General features: G+C 36.4%; 1 protein-coding gene across 2 annotated transcripts in view; it reads right to left on the bottom strand.

The window, feature by feature from the left end:
* Positions 1 to 882: 882 nt before the first annotated feature.
* CFAP97 (cilia and flagella associated protein 97) overlaps positions 883 to 17,619 on the bottom strand; it is a 33,318-nt gene continuing 16,581 nt past the window's right edge. For both annotated transcript variants that reach the window (XM_060136282.1, XM_060136281.1), the window contains exons 3-5: positions 11,254 to 11,522; positions 3,745 to 3,895; positions 883 to 2,389 (exon numbers count right to left, since the gene is read on the bottom strand). In XM_060136282.1, the coding sequence (XP_059992265.1) occupies positions 2,262 to 2,389; positions 3,745 to 3,895; positions 11,254 to 11,522 (548 nt within the window). In that variant the 3' untranslated portion in view covers positions 883 to 2,261. The remainder of the gene's footprint in view (positions 2,390 to 3,744; positions 3,896 to 11,253; positions 11,523 to 17,619) is intronic.

The following is a 17,619-nucleotide window of genomic DNA, read 5'->3' as shown; positions in this document are numbered from 1 at the left end:
TTTATACTTATCATATAAACGAATCATGACAACAGAATTGTAAATTCCACTTTGAAAAGATGAATATTGTTGCTCTTCCTGATTTTTACTTCAAGTTGAACCCCTGTTATCAGAAATACTTAGATGAACCTCCCCTTTAACGTAGTAAAAACTAAAGGCATTATATTAGTATCTAAAATCAAAATACAAAGAAAAAAAATTTAATGATCAAAAATAAAAGTACAGCCTTATCTATAAAATTATAATTGTATCCTGACATAGGGTAGCAAAGACCATACAAAATGTATTCAGAGACTAATGCTATTACATAAAAGGTTTCATACCTTTTTTTCTCTAACAACTTAAAAATCAATTTAAAAAAATTGGCTAACTCACTATTGAGCAGATATTCAAATGCTGAATTTTAAATTCAACATTATCATATCGCTCCTTAAAGATAGGTTGTTATACAAACATTAAAAGTGCAATAAGTTAAAAAACAAAACAAAAACCGTGGTTTAGTATAGCTAAAATTTATATATAAAGCAGAGCACTAAGTGATGGAAAAATCTGTTCACCAGAACAGAATATCAAATAACAGTGAAGGAACATTATAAGCTCAAAGGAAGCAGCAGAAAAATCTCACAATCAGGTTGTGTTCACACAAATTTTTTAACCCCATTCTTCCCACGTTTCACAGGCCCTATCCGAAACAAAATCTATCAATACAAACTAAGACCAAGAAATTCTGAATTGATGTTCAGTAAAATGCAGTTTGGCTTACTGCCAAAGGTATTAAGAAAAGTAAGTTCGGCGTGCACGCTACAGAGCTTGAGTTAACCCAGAAAAACAAAAAACAAATCTTACTGTGGTTACAGATAAAAAATCCACACTAAGAAAAAGAAAGATTTAGCATTTAATATAGAAACTTTCCAATACATTTTAAGGTATACAGAAAAGGCCAGTAATGAAAACAGTGATAATTAGGACAGCAGAAGCAACATGACCTAGATATACTTTGTTGTATAATATAAGAGCCTTTAGGTTGACAGAAAAATATTCTAATTTTAAAAGTCAACTATATTACACCCTACTCGCCATTACTAATTCTGTTTAAGATTATTAGGACTTTAAAAGTGGGACTGATAAAAATGATACTTCCAGGATTCAACACAAATGCCCAAACCAAAACAAAGCAAGAAAGTTAGCTGACATTTAAAGTAGCCTCAACAAACGTGATTTTTTTCCCCTTTATCATTCACATTTTTAGTTTTCTTTTTCAGCCCTTAAAAACACTAGCTGGAATTTCTATAGCTGCGAGACAATGCATTTCTTTCTTTTCTTCTCACTTAAAACAATAAACTCTAAGGATAACACAACTCATTAACAGCATCACTTAAAACACTGTCCTGACACAACTCAGGATCTGCTTCTTGGCTCTTCAAACTGGTGGTGCTATTTTGCTGATTCAATAGATACTTGCTTTTGCTTATGATGATCTGGTCCTTGGACAAACTATTCACAATGCAGTAGCTCTAAAGAAACCTAATTTCTCAGAATCATTAACTACTTTCCCTGAATATATAAAAACATGAAAGAGGAGCTTCTAAGTTGAGCTTTCTAATACTCACAGTTTGAAATGGTTCAGAATGGTTGATAACGTGTTTGAGATCTAACTCAGTTCCCTTCTACGGAAGTAGTAGGCACCTCTGGTGAATCCCAAGGATTGCCCCAGTTCAAGCTTCACTCAATCTGCTCATCAAATCTAAATCAGCTCTACCAATGAAAACAAATTTCAAGATTTGTTTCATAATAACTATCTTACAATTAAGTTATAAGTCACACTGCCCAAGTTCTGAAGCAAAGAGAAAACAAAGTCAGTCAGGAGCTATGCTCATGGTATAAAGCTTACAAGAAATGAAAAAAACAACAAACAAGAACTATATAGCTAAACATCTTGGGTCCAACATTCAGCGATGCTATCACAACTGTTTTGTCAGTCTGACAGCTGAACCAATTTCTATGTTGAGAAAATACACCGGCATACTACCATTTCTCTGTAAAATACATACAAGTCTCCTATAAACTCCTCCTCACAGGAAACACTGATTTTATATTAAATTGTCTTTTTCAAAACAATTTTGCATCAAATTACAATAAATTACAAGTCGCTGTTGTACACTTTAAATTGCTTAAAGAAGTATTTAGATGTTTATACAGAGAATGATAGTAATATACAAAAGCACTTCAATAAGAATTTGATGATCAATGTTTAAGAGTTTTTATAACCAAGCTGTACGGACATTAGGGGGCTTAGGTCTTAGCAACAGGCCACTGGATGTGTCAAAAGCTGATTGCTCACTCTTACAACTGAGACCACTGGTAGCACTGGATGTCCTGGAAGCTCCTCCTGAAAATATATAAAGAATAAGAAATGATTTGAATTATTTAAACTAAATCATCATCTAATAAACTTCTTCTCCTATCTTGAAGCCCAGAATAAAATTGTCTTCCCTATCTCACAGGTGTTTTTAAGTCTAATGTGATTCTCAACCAGGAATGTACTTCTGAATTCCCCGTGGAACTTAAAAATATAATAACAAACATGCCCAAACGCTATATTAGGGCATTTTGATTCAATAGATTTGGAGTGGGAATAAATCTTTTTAAAAGCTTCTCAAAGGATTCAAGTGGGAAAAAAATCTCTATGTATAACCATTTATACATTTATTCAACAAATAATTTACTGCTTTCAAGGCATAATACTAAGTGTGAGTAACTGGAATAAGACCCTTTCTTAGTCATGAACTCTGCCAAGGAAATGATGCTTGAAGGATGAGTGAATGGAATTACTAGTCATTTGAGTGCTTAAGATTACAAGCGGTTCCAACTTTCTCTTAGGATTAGCTTCTACAGACTTTATAGTTTTTTTTTTTTTTGCAGTACGCGAGCCTCTCACTGCTGTGGCCTCTCCCGTTGCGGAGCACAGGCTCCGGAAGCACAGGCTCAGCGGCCATGGCTCACGGGCCCAGCCGCTCCGCGGCATGTGGGATCTTCCCGGACCAGGGCACGAACCCGTGTCCCCTGCATCGGCAGGCAGACTCTCAACCACTGCACCACCAGGGAAGCCCCAGACTTTATAGTTTTGAACACGTACATGAACTAACAGCACAGACTTCTGTAAGGAAAAAAGGTCTGGCCTTTCCATGCGTCACACGCCCTAGCACTCAGTGGTCACTCCCACCTGCGTTCTCCGGGACACACTACCCTGGGACACACTACCGGCCAGGCATGTAACGGATCATATATTAAGTATTAAGAGGGATTAATATGATGACTACAGATTTGCTAATTCTTCTTTTAGTTACCAATGAGGAAGAAAAAGCACATATTAGGGCTGGAAGATACTACTAAAAATTCTTAACTGGCTAAAGAGAATGTTACAGCGACTTTAAATAGCATATCTGTTCATTTCTTCCTTAAATAAACATATTGAAAGTAAAAGTGTCTCCTCCATTATCTAAGAGATAACTGGTATTTTCAATTGTTTTTTCTCCTGGTTTCCTTCCTATGCTGCCATTATACACTGTAAATGAAACCTGAAATTAATGAAGTAACACAAATAAAACAAAGCATGCCAGTGAAAAAAAACAGACAGCATTCCAGAAGTCAGCATTTTAAAACTCTATCATAAGAACCGAAGTTATGTGTTTTTAAAAGGACAAAAGACACGAACAAGTACAAAATAATTTTGAGTATGCTTACTTAACGGGCTGTACTGGCCAAGAGTGGACCTCACTCGTCTGGAGGTCGGGGATGAGCTGAAATAACCCATGTTGCGGTGATAGTCTGTCAGCTGTTCTGAGCGTTTCATACCAACTGTTGGTTTCACAGCTTCAAGCCGTTTCAATAAAGCCTTCATTTAAAGACAACCCATTTAAAAGCCAACGTTAGAAAAATAGCAATAGTTTTTTAAAAAGGCGAATACTTTCTAGAACCTGAAATTCACAAAATGAAGTAGAAAAGACTTTAAGTCACTGTGAAAAAATATTTCAAATAATGTACTTTCAGGAAAATCTAAGGGTTTTCACCTAACCTATGGCTAACCAAAACCGCTATGATTTTAACAACCGACTGTAGGCACATCTCTCTTCTTTGTCGGGTTACAATCTTAGAAAAGGTGCTGTAAGCTGAAATACATTAAACCTGATTTTCTCATAGAAATGACATAATGGGAGCAATAATGCTAAGAGCCCAGTGTTCAACCCTAGAAATGACTGTGAACATATCTAAGCTACTGTTATAAGTTCTATCTATATATGCGCACAGAGCAGTGACTGTCAACCTGTTTACTTTCCAGTGGTGCCTCAGGGCTCCTAGGACGTTGAGGAAAGGCCAGTGGGCCGGCCTCTCAGGTCTCCCACTCCTAATTTCTACCGGCCCAACTATGCTTTCTGTATTGTCTGTTTTATATATTGAAGATTCTGCATAAAATTGTTTGGAAAAAAAAAGTTTTTGCTCTTAAGAAGTTTGAAATCAACTACTACAGAACATAAAGGTTTTTAAAGATTGTATAAACCAACTAGCCAAGGCAAGACTGTATCCAGTAGCGTGGTATGTGCATTAATACGATTTTGTAACAGAGGCTAATGTGTAATGTCCCTAATTTTATTCATAATCCTTCCTTCACAAATCAGAAGGTGAAAGAGTTTCTTTTGTTTGATTTTCACAGGCTTCGGTGAGAAAGGAATGTTTAAGTAGACCAAATGGATGGGGGAATTGATCCATGGTTGTGTTTTATTATTTTCTTTATTGACTTAGACTTCCTCTGTAGCAAGTTGATCTTTATTTGAAAAGAGAATGCTGTCCTGCACTAAGATTCACATTATAAAGTTAGCCTCATGAGTTTAGTCATAGGACAAGTTTTCTCTGGACAATCTTTTTTCCTTCTCCCTCAACTTAGTTTTATCTTTGTATTGTGGTATAATCCACATAAGATTTACCATTCTAACCATTTTTAAGCCTACGGTTCACCACCACCAACTGTCTCCAGAACTTGTTCTCAACTGTTATCAGCCCCCTCCCGCCCTGCTATTCTGAGGCTCCATTATCAGTGTGTTCCTGCGCGATTCCAGAGAAGCCAGAATATTGAGGGAAGAGCTTGCAGACAAACGGCAGAGGCGCAGGACACAGGAAGAAGCAGCCGGACCCACCCAGAAGACTCAGCCTGCCAGCTCATCTTCCTGCATGAAATGGCCTTCTTCAGTTCTGAGCCTTCAAAAGCTAGAAAAGAGTCAACTCCTCAGTGAAGTCTTACACAAGTAGAGTAACGGTTCTCTTTGCTGAGTTCAGAGTCAGGATTTATCTGTGGTTCCACCTGACTATAAAGTCTACGGTCTTTCCATAATAACATGCTGTCTTTCTCTCTTTGTAGACAGAGAACCTGTACAATTTAGGTGTCAAGACCTACCAACTAATATATCTCCTCCACCTGCAGTTTATAACTGAGTAAGAAACTTGCTGGGTGTCACATCATCAATGTATTTTACTGGGTAGAGAACCATTCGCTGTTTTATCTGATTATCCTATTAACTACCCATTGAGCTGTGCACGGTGGAATGGACAGCACAGAAAACTTGGTATTTTCAGTTACCTACCAATTTTGTTTTCTTGCTGGTAGAAGTCTCAATGTTTTTTAGATAAACTGCTAATTCCCTAAATTTATTCATTTGGTTGTATGTATATTTTTCTTTTACAAACTTTAAGAAAATTGCAATGCTTATTTATCAGATATAAAACATATAAAGTAATGTGATCAAAATCAATTTGGAAATAAGTTAACAATAAGGCAAAAAGTAAGCCCATTCTGTAATGCTGATATGTCACTTATCAAGTTTACATGCAGAAACCTGGGGAAATAAGAGAGCAATGATTTGGTTCAGCTATCCAAATCACACGGAACCGTGCCATGTATCTGTGTGCGATATGAACACAACAAGCTCAGCAAAAGCTAAAGGAATGATTTCAGATACAAACAGCTCTTACTCGTAGAAACAATATATTGATAAAAATATGAAGGATTACAGTAGAAACCCTAAAATCAAAAGTATATACATTTCAATCTAGTCATCAATTTACAACTCCTGAGTAAGACTTAAAAATGATAGGTCAAAATACTGTAACACTTGTAATTGAGTGATAAAAAAAATACAAGTTTTCTAGTCAGAAAGACCTGGATTTAAACCTTTGCTCTGCCTTTGATTGTGTGACCTTGGTCAAATGACTTCATAGTGATATTAACAATGAAATAAAACTCAAAGAGTCAGTTTAGGGTACTAAATGAGATAATGCATTTAAAATGCTCAGAACAGTGCCTGGCATATAGTAAGGACTTATTAAATATTAATTGCTATCCTTAATACTGCTTTGATTATTTTCTAGTTGTTTGACACACTCTAGTATTATCTTCATAGCTAAGTTATATATTAAATGACAGGGCAGTATTTTATATTTTTTCTTATATCCATTCCAGTTTCTTACATAGCTCATAGCAGACATTAAACAAATATCTGTTTAATGGATTGAAAAATGTAAGAATGGTTACTTATATTCCCATTTATGGTTTACAGAATCTTAGAACTGCTACTCAAATCAGATTCTAATAATGAATTCGAACAGTTTGTTCAAATATCTCTGTTCTATCTAGGAAGTATCATTCTTTTTCGAAAGAAAATTAACCCAGCCTGAATCCTGTCTTCTGAGGTGGAAAGGTTAAAACAAATGAATGGACAAACAGTGAGTTAATGATTTCTGCAGCTGCCGGCAGAGGAGAGTTGTTTTATTGTTTCTAAAGTGAAAAAGCAAAGACCCCGAAGGACATTAAAGAGTAACAAGTGTCCTACAGTCTGGGACAATCACGACTGTTCTACATATTTGTCTATAGCTGGAGTTGTATTCAGTTATCATTAGCTTGCTTTCTTCTGTGGAAGGAGATAACAGACAATAAGCAGAGGAGGAAAACCAAAGCGAGTGAGCTGTAAATTATTTCAAGACCTTGGAACAAAGGTACTGACTAATCCACAGATAATACTCATACTTGGTATGAGATTTGCTATAAAACTTCATCTTTGTGACAACATATCACTCTCTAATAGTTTTCACATCTATCTAACATTACCTCCCTAAACCAGCAGACAAAGAACAGAAGAGGGAGGAAGGATTTTATTGCTCATCTAATGTTTTTAAGACTGGTTTGAATTTTATAAATTTACATTGGGTTGGCCAAAAAGTTCGTTCGGGTTTTTCTGTAAGATGTTACAAAAGCCCGAACAAATTTTTTGGCCAACCCCATACATGCGTTACTTTTACTTTAAAAATAATATTTTAACACAGTAACTCATGAGTGGAAAGATTATGGTTTACTTTATTCAATTACTCCTCTCCCCACCCCCTTTTCACAGCTCAGGAAACTGACAGACATACATTTAAGAGCATGAAATAGCCTCATTGTTTTTAGAGTAAGGTGAAACTATAAAGTATCCTCACTGACCCCTTCTCCTTCTGCTAAGGTTATTCTTGCACTCTTTCATAAAAACAGAATTCATATTATGTCCAAATGAATATAAAGAGACATGGTTTAACAGGAATATTTCAAAATTCATGAATTAAAAAATTTGTTCCTTTTTGAAATAATGAAGTTCTAATATAATTGAGTCTATATGTAGCAAGCACGCCCTCTACTGGATAGAGGGCTCTCCTTTTCTACCTCTTCTGCACAGCACTACTTTGTCTCAAGTCTAACAGCCTCTGGATTACTAAGGAACTAATTTGAGAGTACTGGAACAGAACTGCTTTAGTCATCATGCCTGTTAGCCATCTGAACTGGCCTCTATCACTGGAGATGGAGCAAATGAAGGATTACAAATCATGAAAATTATAAAGTAATGGACCCTGCTCGTGCAGTACACCTGACACAAAAGTGCTGTATGAGCACGTCTGTACTCATGCATGTGTGTTTTGACTACGAACAGTTTAGCAAACAGGTTAAAAAGTATATCATCTCACCCTGAGGAACTATTAGAGCCAATGTGGCTCTAAATAAGGATTTGGTAGGTGGCTGCTTATATAATAAATACACAAAAAGTGATGGTTTACAAAAGTAACCAATTAGAAAATGTAATGAAAAATTTCATGGCAATAGCATAAAAATATACAGTTTTTAAAAAAACTATAAAACCTTACTAAGGTAGAGTATAAGAAGGCTTGAGTAAATGGAAAGACATACCATATTTCTAGATAGGAAGGTAATATTTTAAGAGTGCCAAACACTCTGCAATTAAAATGTAAAGTCAACACAATTCCAACAAAAATTTAATAAAAAAACTTTTTATAAAGAAAAAAATCAGTTAGTATGAAGAATAAATGCAAAGGAATAGCCAAGAAAAAATTTTAAAAGGTATAGAATTAGTTTTATTTTGGTATAGACGGTGAAGAGTTAAGCACAAATCTGGAAGATTACTGTTCCTTACAATAATGTAACAATATTTTATAATAAATTATGTTTATTTTCCTGTTTAGCTTTAAGCTACTTTTTCCACTTCTTATGAATTAAGCTTTTGTTTCAGAGCTGCACTGCCCAAAGCCACAAGCCATATGTAGCTACAGAGCATTTAAAATGTGGCTAGTCCAAATTGAGATGTGCTCTAAGTATAAAATATACAACAGATTTCAAAGACTTAGTACCAAAAAAAGGTAAAATATCAATTTTTTATATTGATTACATGTTAAAAAGAAATATTTTTGATTTAGTCAGTTAAAATATTATAGCAGAATAATTTCACCTGTTTCTTTGACCTTTCTAACGTGGCTACTAGAAAAATTTAAATTATACATGTGGTTCACATTATATTCTACTGTCCTAGAGTATAACAAATAAGACCTTACTATGAAATGGAGAAAAATATTGCTCACATATACATATTACTAAGCATATAAAGTAAAAAGAATAAAATAGTGGTAATTTTCCACTGTTTATTAAAACAGCTGAGATGTACCAATGTTATGGGGGATGATAAAAGCTGTAAACAGAAGCTGCTTAACAGTTTTCATCCTGTTCATACTAGTAAAGCCTCTAGACAGTATGTCTTCAGCTTCTCAAAAGTAAACCCAAGTTCCTCAAAAAGATAAACACAGAATTACCATATGACCCAGCAATTCCACTCTTAGGTATGCACCCAAAGGAACTGAAAGCAGGGACCTGAACAGATACTTGTAGTCAGTGTTCCCGTGCAGCATTACTCACAGTAGCCAAAATGTGGAAACAACCCAAGTGTCCACCATCAGATGAATGGGGAATCAAAATGCGGCACATACATATATGGAATATTATTCAGCCACAAAAAGGAATGAAGTTCTGATACAGGATGCAACATGGATAAACCTCAAAAACATGCTAAGGGAAATAAGCCAGACACAAAATGACAAATATTCCATTATTCCACTTATATGAAATATCTAGAATAGGCAGATTTATAGACAGAAGGTAGATTAGAGGTTACCAAGGGCTGAGGAGAAGGGAGAACGGAGTGTTACTGTTTGGTACAGAGTTTCTGTATGGAGTGATCAAAAAAGTTTTGGAAATAAGTAGTAGTGATGGTTGCCCAACATTGTGAATGTAATTAATGCCACTGAATCAATCATTTAAAAACAAAATGGCAAATTTTATGTTACATATATTTTACTACAACTTATGAATTGTACACTTTAAATGAGTATGGTATGTGAATTATATCTCAAAAAAGCTGTTAAAAAAAAGTAACCCCAAAGCTAGGTAACCGGGACATGATTCTGCCACCTGCTAGCTGTTTAACCTTGAGGAAGTCCCTGCGCCCTACTCAGTGTCTCATTTTCTCCTCCACAACAACAGTAAGTGTGTCTTTAGGTTGCTACGAGGATTAAATGACCTAAAATTGTAAAACAGTATGCACTATGCAACTGCTTGTTAAATAAAACAAGACTCCAGAGCCATGTGGGAGAGTGAAAATAAGGTAAAACCAGACGTTCGTGACACACACTAATTCCAAATTTTTTAAAATCATGAATGAATCTTGAAACTGCCAGAGTGACGTGCAGGAAGTTATCATGTAGCTCACTACCCACCAACCTCACTTCAACTTGTTTTGCTGTTACCTACTTCCTGCCACATTCAGGGTGACTCTCCTAAAGGGCCCAAGAGTACTATTTTTGTAAATATACCAACCCAGCTCGCCAACTCCTGGTGCTAGTGATGGTAACAAAGAAATTCACAGGAGTTGTTACTCTTGCAAGTTCAGGTTAAGTACACAGTCAAATAGAACTGTACTGATGACGAAACATAATGAGGGTGAATTTTGCTAATTATTCTAGTAATTTTAATAATAGCTTTACCAATTATTTTAGCTCTGAATGCATGTGCTCATTAAGGGTCTAATTTTAGTTTAAGATGCTACGTGGGTTTAAAATCTTGGCTTAGCCACTTCCTTACCAGCTCCTTGTCCATGGATTAATTATTTAACCCTTTTAGGTCTCAATTATTCCATTTGTAAGATGTGGATAAAAATAAAGTGCCTACCTGGAAGAATTATTGTCAGGATTCAATAAGCTAATATTTAGAAGACACTTAGAACAATGCCCAGCATTAAAGAGCTCAATATATATCATCAATTACTATGAACTGCATTTTATAAGGAAAATGATATGCTATGAATAAATAGTTTTTAATGTGAAGATTTTCAACAGTTTCCATATATATTCCTTAGGACATCAAAGCGTACTTATATGGTTTTTAACAATCAATGTCTTTAATACATTCAAGCAGCAGGGCAACAAATTTGACCTGAGAATTTATTTATTATTTAAAATAAATGATATTTAAATTATTTTAGCTTTCGAGGATAAAATGAAGTGAAATAGATTTAGCTCTCCAGAAGAGAAATGTATCTCACCCTTGGACACCACTCCCTGTACTACTACAGTGATTCCACAGATATAGTCAAATAAATAATGGAGCTTTCAGTATTTTCATTTAATATTCCCTTAAAATATAGTTTCCTGGATAAAAAAGCATACATTGTACCTTCCAGGCTCATAGCTCATCATGTATTTCAGGCCATACGTATCTATTCCTACTTTTATATAAGTTAGAAAATTTCGCTGTATTGGGTTTCCTGAAAGTTGGACTAACAAATCAGTACAAATGCATTTTCTTTGATGACTAAAAAAATCTCAGTTACTTACCAAATTTTCTCTTTCAATCCTTTGTTGTTCCCTCTGTCTGTTGAGAGCACTATGATATAACTTAGGTGGAGGACCAGTCGATCTTCTTGGAATCATACTTTTGCTTCCTGGTTTTTCAGCCTGTCTCGACAGTTCTTTCAAAAGCCTCTGATTTTCCCGATCAATCTGTCTCACCTCCTCTCTTGTGAAAGAGTAGTTTTTCCTAGGTGCTACTGAAGGCTGATCAAAGTGATGTTTTTGTGGTCCCTTTTTATCTAATTGCAGAAAAGCTACAGAAGTGAGCAAAAAAAGGGAAAATGGCTAAACAAAGTAGCACAGAAATATGATGGTATATGCTTTAGCTCCTATAAATGGAAACTACATTAAGTCATGAAAAGGGATGTATGAAATAATGCCAGTGACATCCAGACTACAATTGGGTAGAAAAAAATTCAGAGGCAGCTTAGAGTTTTCTGCTCATTGGGTTCTTTGGGAATAAAATGCTAACATAAAACCATGAAAATATTTTAATGAGAAATGTTCATGGCACTGGTTGTACACTGCTGGTATAATTTATGGAAAATGCCTTTGTCACATTCGTTTTATGTTCTCCTAAGGCAGTTTAAAAGTTAGAAACGTCTGGTGGAGTGTACTGACGCAATACTTAGTTGAGATGGTTCTTATTGGTTGGAGAGTATACTTCAAAAAATAAAATGTCCTCAGCAATGCAAACAATGGCCAGAAAATGGCAAAAGCAAACCCAGAATATTCTGAAACCTTCAACTTAACCCGAAAATATTTTACTACACAAGATTTATGACCTTAATATTGGCATTAAAACAAATACTTGTATAAAAGTCAAACTTTTATTCCTGACTAAACAAAAGCCAAATAAATACATTATATAAAAGGAGTTTTTAACAAAGAAAAATATTTTCCATACTATGATTATCAAATGAAGCTTTTATCAACATGCTAAATTCTTAAATTTTCATTATTATAACAATTTTCAGTAAGTCACAATTATTACTAAACATTTGTCAGAAGTTTCTAAAAATATTAAGCTGGCTCAGTGTTTCGGCTTAAGTCTGTGCTAAAAATGAATACATTATATCAGATTAACAGAATGGTACATTTGTTTAGTTTTAACAATATTTTTTTAGAGTAACCATTATTTGTTTTTATTAGAGTGTAGCTTTATGTAAACTCTTTTACTTCCTTAGTATTTTATACTGTTAAAAGCACAGTGCTGTAAGGCAAAGAGGCATTTTAAACTCCATTTAAAAATGTGACTGGTGCAAAAAAGTTAAATCCTTTGAGCAAAGTCACAAAAACTGTAAATCTACCTCCCAAAGCTTAAACTGAACACTATCAAAGATTACAGAAACTTTAAAAAAAAAGATTAACAGTGGCTTCCTGAAAGGAAAACTTAGGAAATTAGTGGTTGGTAATTTGTTGAAAACCATACCACACTAATGACAAAACCTGAATAGGAACCCATTTAGAAAGATATATATGGGGTTCAAGATGGCGGAGTAGAAGGATGTGCGCTCACTCCCTCTTGCGAGAGCACCGGAATCACAACTGACTGCTGAACAGTCATCGACAGGAAGACACTGGAACTCAGCAAAAAAGATACCCCACATCCAAAGACAAAGGAGAAGACCTAATGAGACGGTAGAGGGGCACAATCACAATCAAATCAAATCCCATAACCGCTGGGTGGGTGACTCACAAACTGGAGAACACTTATACCACAGAAGTCCATCCTCTGGCGTGAAGGTTCTGAGCCCCACGTCAGGCTTCCCAATCTGGGGGATCTGGCAATAGGAGGAGGAATTCCCAGAGAATCAGACATGGAAGGCTAGCGGGATTTAACTGCAGGACTTCAACAGGACTGGGGGAAACAGAGACTCCACTCTTGGGGGGCACACACAAAGTAGTGTGCACATCAGGACCCATGAGGAAGGAGCAGTGACCCCACTAGAGACTGAGCCAGACCTACCTGCTAGTGTTGGAGGGTCTCCCGCAGAGGCGGGGGGTGGCTGTGGCTCACCGTGGGGACAAGGACACTGGTAGCAGAAGTTCTGGGAAGTACTCCTTGGCGTGAGCCCTCCCAGAGTCCACCATTAGACTCACCAAAGAGCGCATAGGCTCCAGTGCTGGGTCGCCTCAGGCCAAACAACCAACAGGGAGGGAACCCAGCCCCACCCATCAGCAGACAAGCAGATTAAAGTTTTACTGAGCTCTGCCCACCAGAGCAACACCCAGCTCTACCCACCACCAGTCCCTCCCATCAGGAAACTTGCACAATCCTGTTAGATAGACTCATCCACCAGAGGGCAGACAGCAGAAGCAAGAGGAACTACAATCCTGCAGCCTGTGGAACGAAAACTACTTCACAGAAAGATAGACAAGATGAAAAGGCAGACGGCTATGTACGAGATGAAGGAACAAGAGAAAATCCCAGAAAATCAACTAAATGAAGTCGCGATAGGCAACTTTCCAGAAAAAGGATTCAGAATAATGATAGTGAAGATGATCCAGGACCTCAGAAAAAGAATGGAGGCAAAGATCAAGAAGATGCAATAAATGTTTAACAAAGACCTAGAAGAATTAAAGAACAAACACCTAGAAGAATTAAAGAACGAACAAACAGAGATGAACAATACAATAACTGAAATGAAAAATACACTAGAAAGAATCAATAGCAGAATGACTGAGGCAGAAGAACGGATAAGTGACCTGGAAGACAGAATGGTGGAAATCACTGCTGTGGAACAGAATAGAGAAAAAAGAATTAAAAGAAATGAAGACAGCCTAAGAGACCTCTGGGACAACATTAAACACACCAACATTCTCACTAGAGGGGTCCCAGAGGGAGAAGAGACAGAGAAAGGACCTGAGAAAATATTTGAAGAGATTATAGTCAAAAATTTCCCTAACATGGGAAAGGAAATAGCCACCCAAGTCCGGGAAGCGCAGAGAGTCCCAGGCAGGATAAACCCAAGGAGAAACATGCCAAGACACATAGTAAGCAAACTGACAAAAATTAAAGACAAAGCAAAATTATTAAAAGCAACAAGGGAAAAATGACAGATAACATACAAGGGAATCCCCATAAGGTTAACAGCTGATTTCTCAGCAGAAACTCTACAAGCCAGAAGGGAGTGGCACGATATTGGGAGATTGGGATTGACATGTATACACTGATGTGTATAAAGTGGATGACTAATAAGAACCTGCTGTATAAAAAATATATAAAATAAAAAGATATATTTGTACTATATATAACTGAAGTATCTTCTTCCAAGAAATATCCATTTTGTAGAATTTAATAAGGTTTCTTGATTAATTTAGCCATTTATGAGAGGCTTTAAAATTAAATTCTAGAGGGAATTAAAAGTAAGCTATTTTCCTAATATCATTTTAAAAAAGGTTTTAAAAATAAAAGAAGGCAATAGCTAAAAAATAAAATAAAACAAGAATTTCAGTCTAATTCATTTAAAAAGATAGCATTCTAACTCTCCTTGATGGAGAAGTATATGTTGGATGTTATTTAGTGACACCAGGTATCACTAGCGCATTTTTCTAAAGTGGCTGCTGTGTGCTTCAGCACATGGCAACCTCCAATATATAATCCATTGTCTTTCCAATTAAGATCTAAAAAAAGTTAACTTGAATAAACTTTCAGGGATACAAACATATTTATATAAATATGTACATATTTAAAGTCACACATTTAAGAAATATTGCTTTTTCCTAATTTTCTTTAATGAAACAATTTTGCTCAAACTCTTTACAGTATTTCAATATGTCCATCATAGCTAGAGCCACTTCTTGATTCATCTAACTACTGGAAGTACCAGCTTAACTTGCACCTAAGCTAATTGAGATATGACAGCATTTAAATATGTTATGTGTAATGTTATTAATGGAAAATTTATCCCAAGCCATATTAAGTCCTTATTCACATAATATTAGTTCTTAAAAAAAATCCATCCTGTAGGCATATTCATGATCCCTATTTAAAAAAATCAATGATATTTGCTTTTTAAAATGATTTTTAAAGGTTTAAAAAAAATCCAACTCTTATAATTGAGAGGTGACAATTCAAGGAATAATAACTAAGTTTACTAAGCTTCTTTGTCTTCTTTATGAACATCTTGTCAGATGAGAACTTCTGTGACATTCTTCTGGTCTCCTTCCTTTGCATCTCGGCAGGCCTGTGATGGCGTGGACCAACACAATATAGCCCAAGGCTCAGCAAAAACGGAGACAGACACAGGCCACCCCCCCACCCCTTGTTGGCTGGCCCAGGGGCCCAAGCACAAGGATTCCAGCATCCTGGAAGTATCAATGGTTTATTTTACCACAATAATAAGACAGGATAGAAAGAGATGAACTAAAAAAAGGAATGGGGGGGGCTTCCCTAACGGCGCAGTGGTTAAGAATCCTCCTGCCAATGGAGGGGACACGGGTTCGAGCCCTGGTCCAGGAAGATCCCATATGCCATGGAGCAACTAAGCCCGTGCGCCACAACTACTGAGCCCGCGCTCTAGAGCCCGCGAGCCACAACTACTGAAGCCTGCGAGCCACAACTACTGAAGCCCGCGTGCCTAGAGCCTGTGCTCTGCAACAAGAGAAGCCACCGCAATGAGAAGCCCACGCACCGCAACAAAGAGTAGCCCCCGCTCGCCGCAACTAGAGAAAGCCCGCGCATAGCAACAAAGACCCAACGCAGCCAAAAATAAATACATAAATTAATTAATTTTAAAAAATGGAATTGGTCACTTTTCAAGCAAAATTTAGACAGAATATAAGAGTCAGGACTTTTGGGATTCAAAAGTATAATTACTACTTCAGCTTCCTAGTCTCTCCCGGCAGAAGATTTTCAAAGTACTCGAGCTATAACCGAGGAACCACGCCCGAGGAGCCACAGCCGCACCTGGACTCGATTTAAACCCTGGATCTCCAGGTTGGAGGATGTATTTGGAAAGGGGGAACATTTTTGCACTGGGGAGGAATGTAAATCAGTGTATGGCCAGAGGCTGGACTGAAGAGGTTTTGAAACATGTCCATGTTATTTGACACTCCTCCCATTAAGAAGGAGCGTCTATGCCCTGGGAAGGTTTATAACCATTTAAACCAATAGAACATGGAAGAAATGATGCTATGTGACTTCCAACGCTAGGTCATAAAAGGTGATGAGGTTTGTGCCTTGTTTCCTGGAACACTGTCCTTGGAGCCCTGAGCCAGCTGCGCTGAGGCTGCGGTATGTGAAGAAGCCAGGCCACGAGGAGAGGCCACCTGTGGGTCCTCCACTCAGCAGCCCTGGTCTTCAAGTCACCCCAAGCCCAGATATCTGACGTGTGAGTAAACCAGCACTCAGATGATTCCAGACCCCCAGCTGTCAAGTCACTCCTGCCTTTGAGTCTCTCCATACCCTAAATGTTGGGGTGATTTGCTATGTAGCAACAGAAACCGATATTTCATCACTTAAAAATTTTTTCTGTGTGATAGACAAACAAAATACCCATGGCCAAGAGCAGTCTACAAGCAGGTAGTTTATGCTTTTTTTTTCTTTTTTTTTGGTCTAACTGATTTGGTCTAACCAATTTGATCATCTAGTTCTGCTTTGCCTTTATTATACATTTTAAATCAATGGCTATTAAATCTTTTTAGCATATTTGGTCAGTTTATTAATGTATAACACTCTTCTTTGTCCCTTTCAGTAATTTTCACATCCTGAATGCTATTCTGTGTACTACTAAGATTGATATTTCTATTTTCTCCTTGTTACCTGTTTGGCATATCAAAACTCATTCCTCCTATACTTTTTAAAATATCTTTGCAGGTTGGATTTGATTAAAAAATTTTAACCCCCTCTGATATTATCTTCTGATAAAACCATTTACTTATATTGTTTGATCTCTTTTCTCACAATTTTATTTCTTTAAAAAATGCTTTTTTGGTTATTTCTTCTTTTTTCCCCATTTTTCCCCCTTTTGGAAGACTATGATAAATTTTTTTTTCTCTAATTGACTACAAATGCTATATTCTAATTCCATTCTTCTAGAATAGAAGTTCTTAAACTTCTTGGTCTCAGGACCCTTTCATTACATCTAAAGATTATTGGGGACCCCAAAGAATGTTTATGTGGATTACATCTATCAATATTTATCATGTTAGAAGTTAAAAGGGAAAAATTTTAAGGTATTAATTCGTCTGAAAATAACAATAAACCAGTGATATGTGAACATCACATTTTTATAAAAAAGGTTAGTGAGAAGAGTAGCAGAGTTGAACATTTCTGCAAATATTTTAATGCCTGCCTTAATAGAAGACAGCTGGATTCTCATATCTGCTTCTGCACTCACTCTGTTG

Source organism: Lagenorhynchus albirostris, chromosome 21 (assembly GCF_949774975.1).
Source record: "Lagenorhynchus albirostris chromosome 21, mLagAlb1.1, whole genome shotgun sequence".
In the NCBI taxonomy this organism is placed as follows: Eukaryota; Metazoa; Chordata; class Mammalia; order Artiodactyla; family Delphinidae; genus Lagenorhynchus; species Lagenorhynchus albirostris.
The sequence above is the reverse complement of the archived record's forward strand: the minus strand, read 5'-3'. Positions and strand labels throughout refer to the sequence as shown.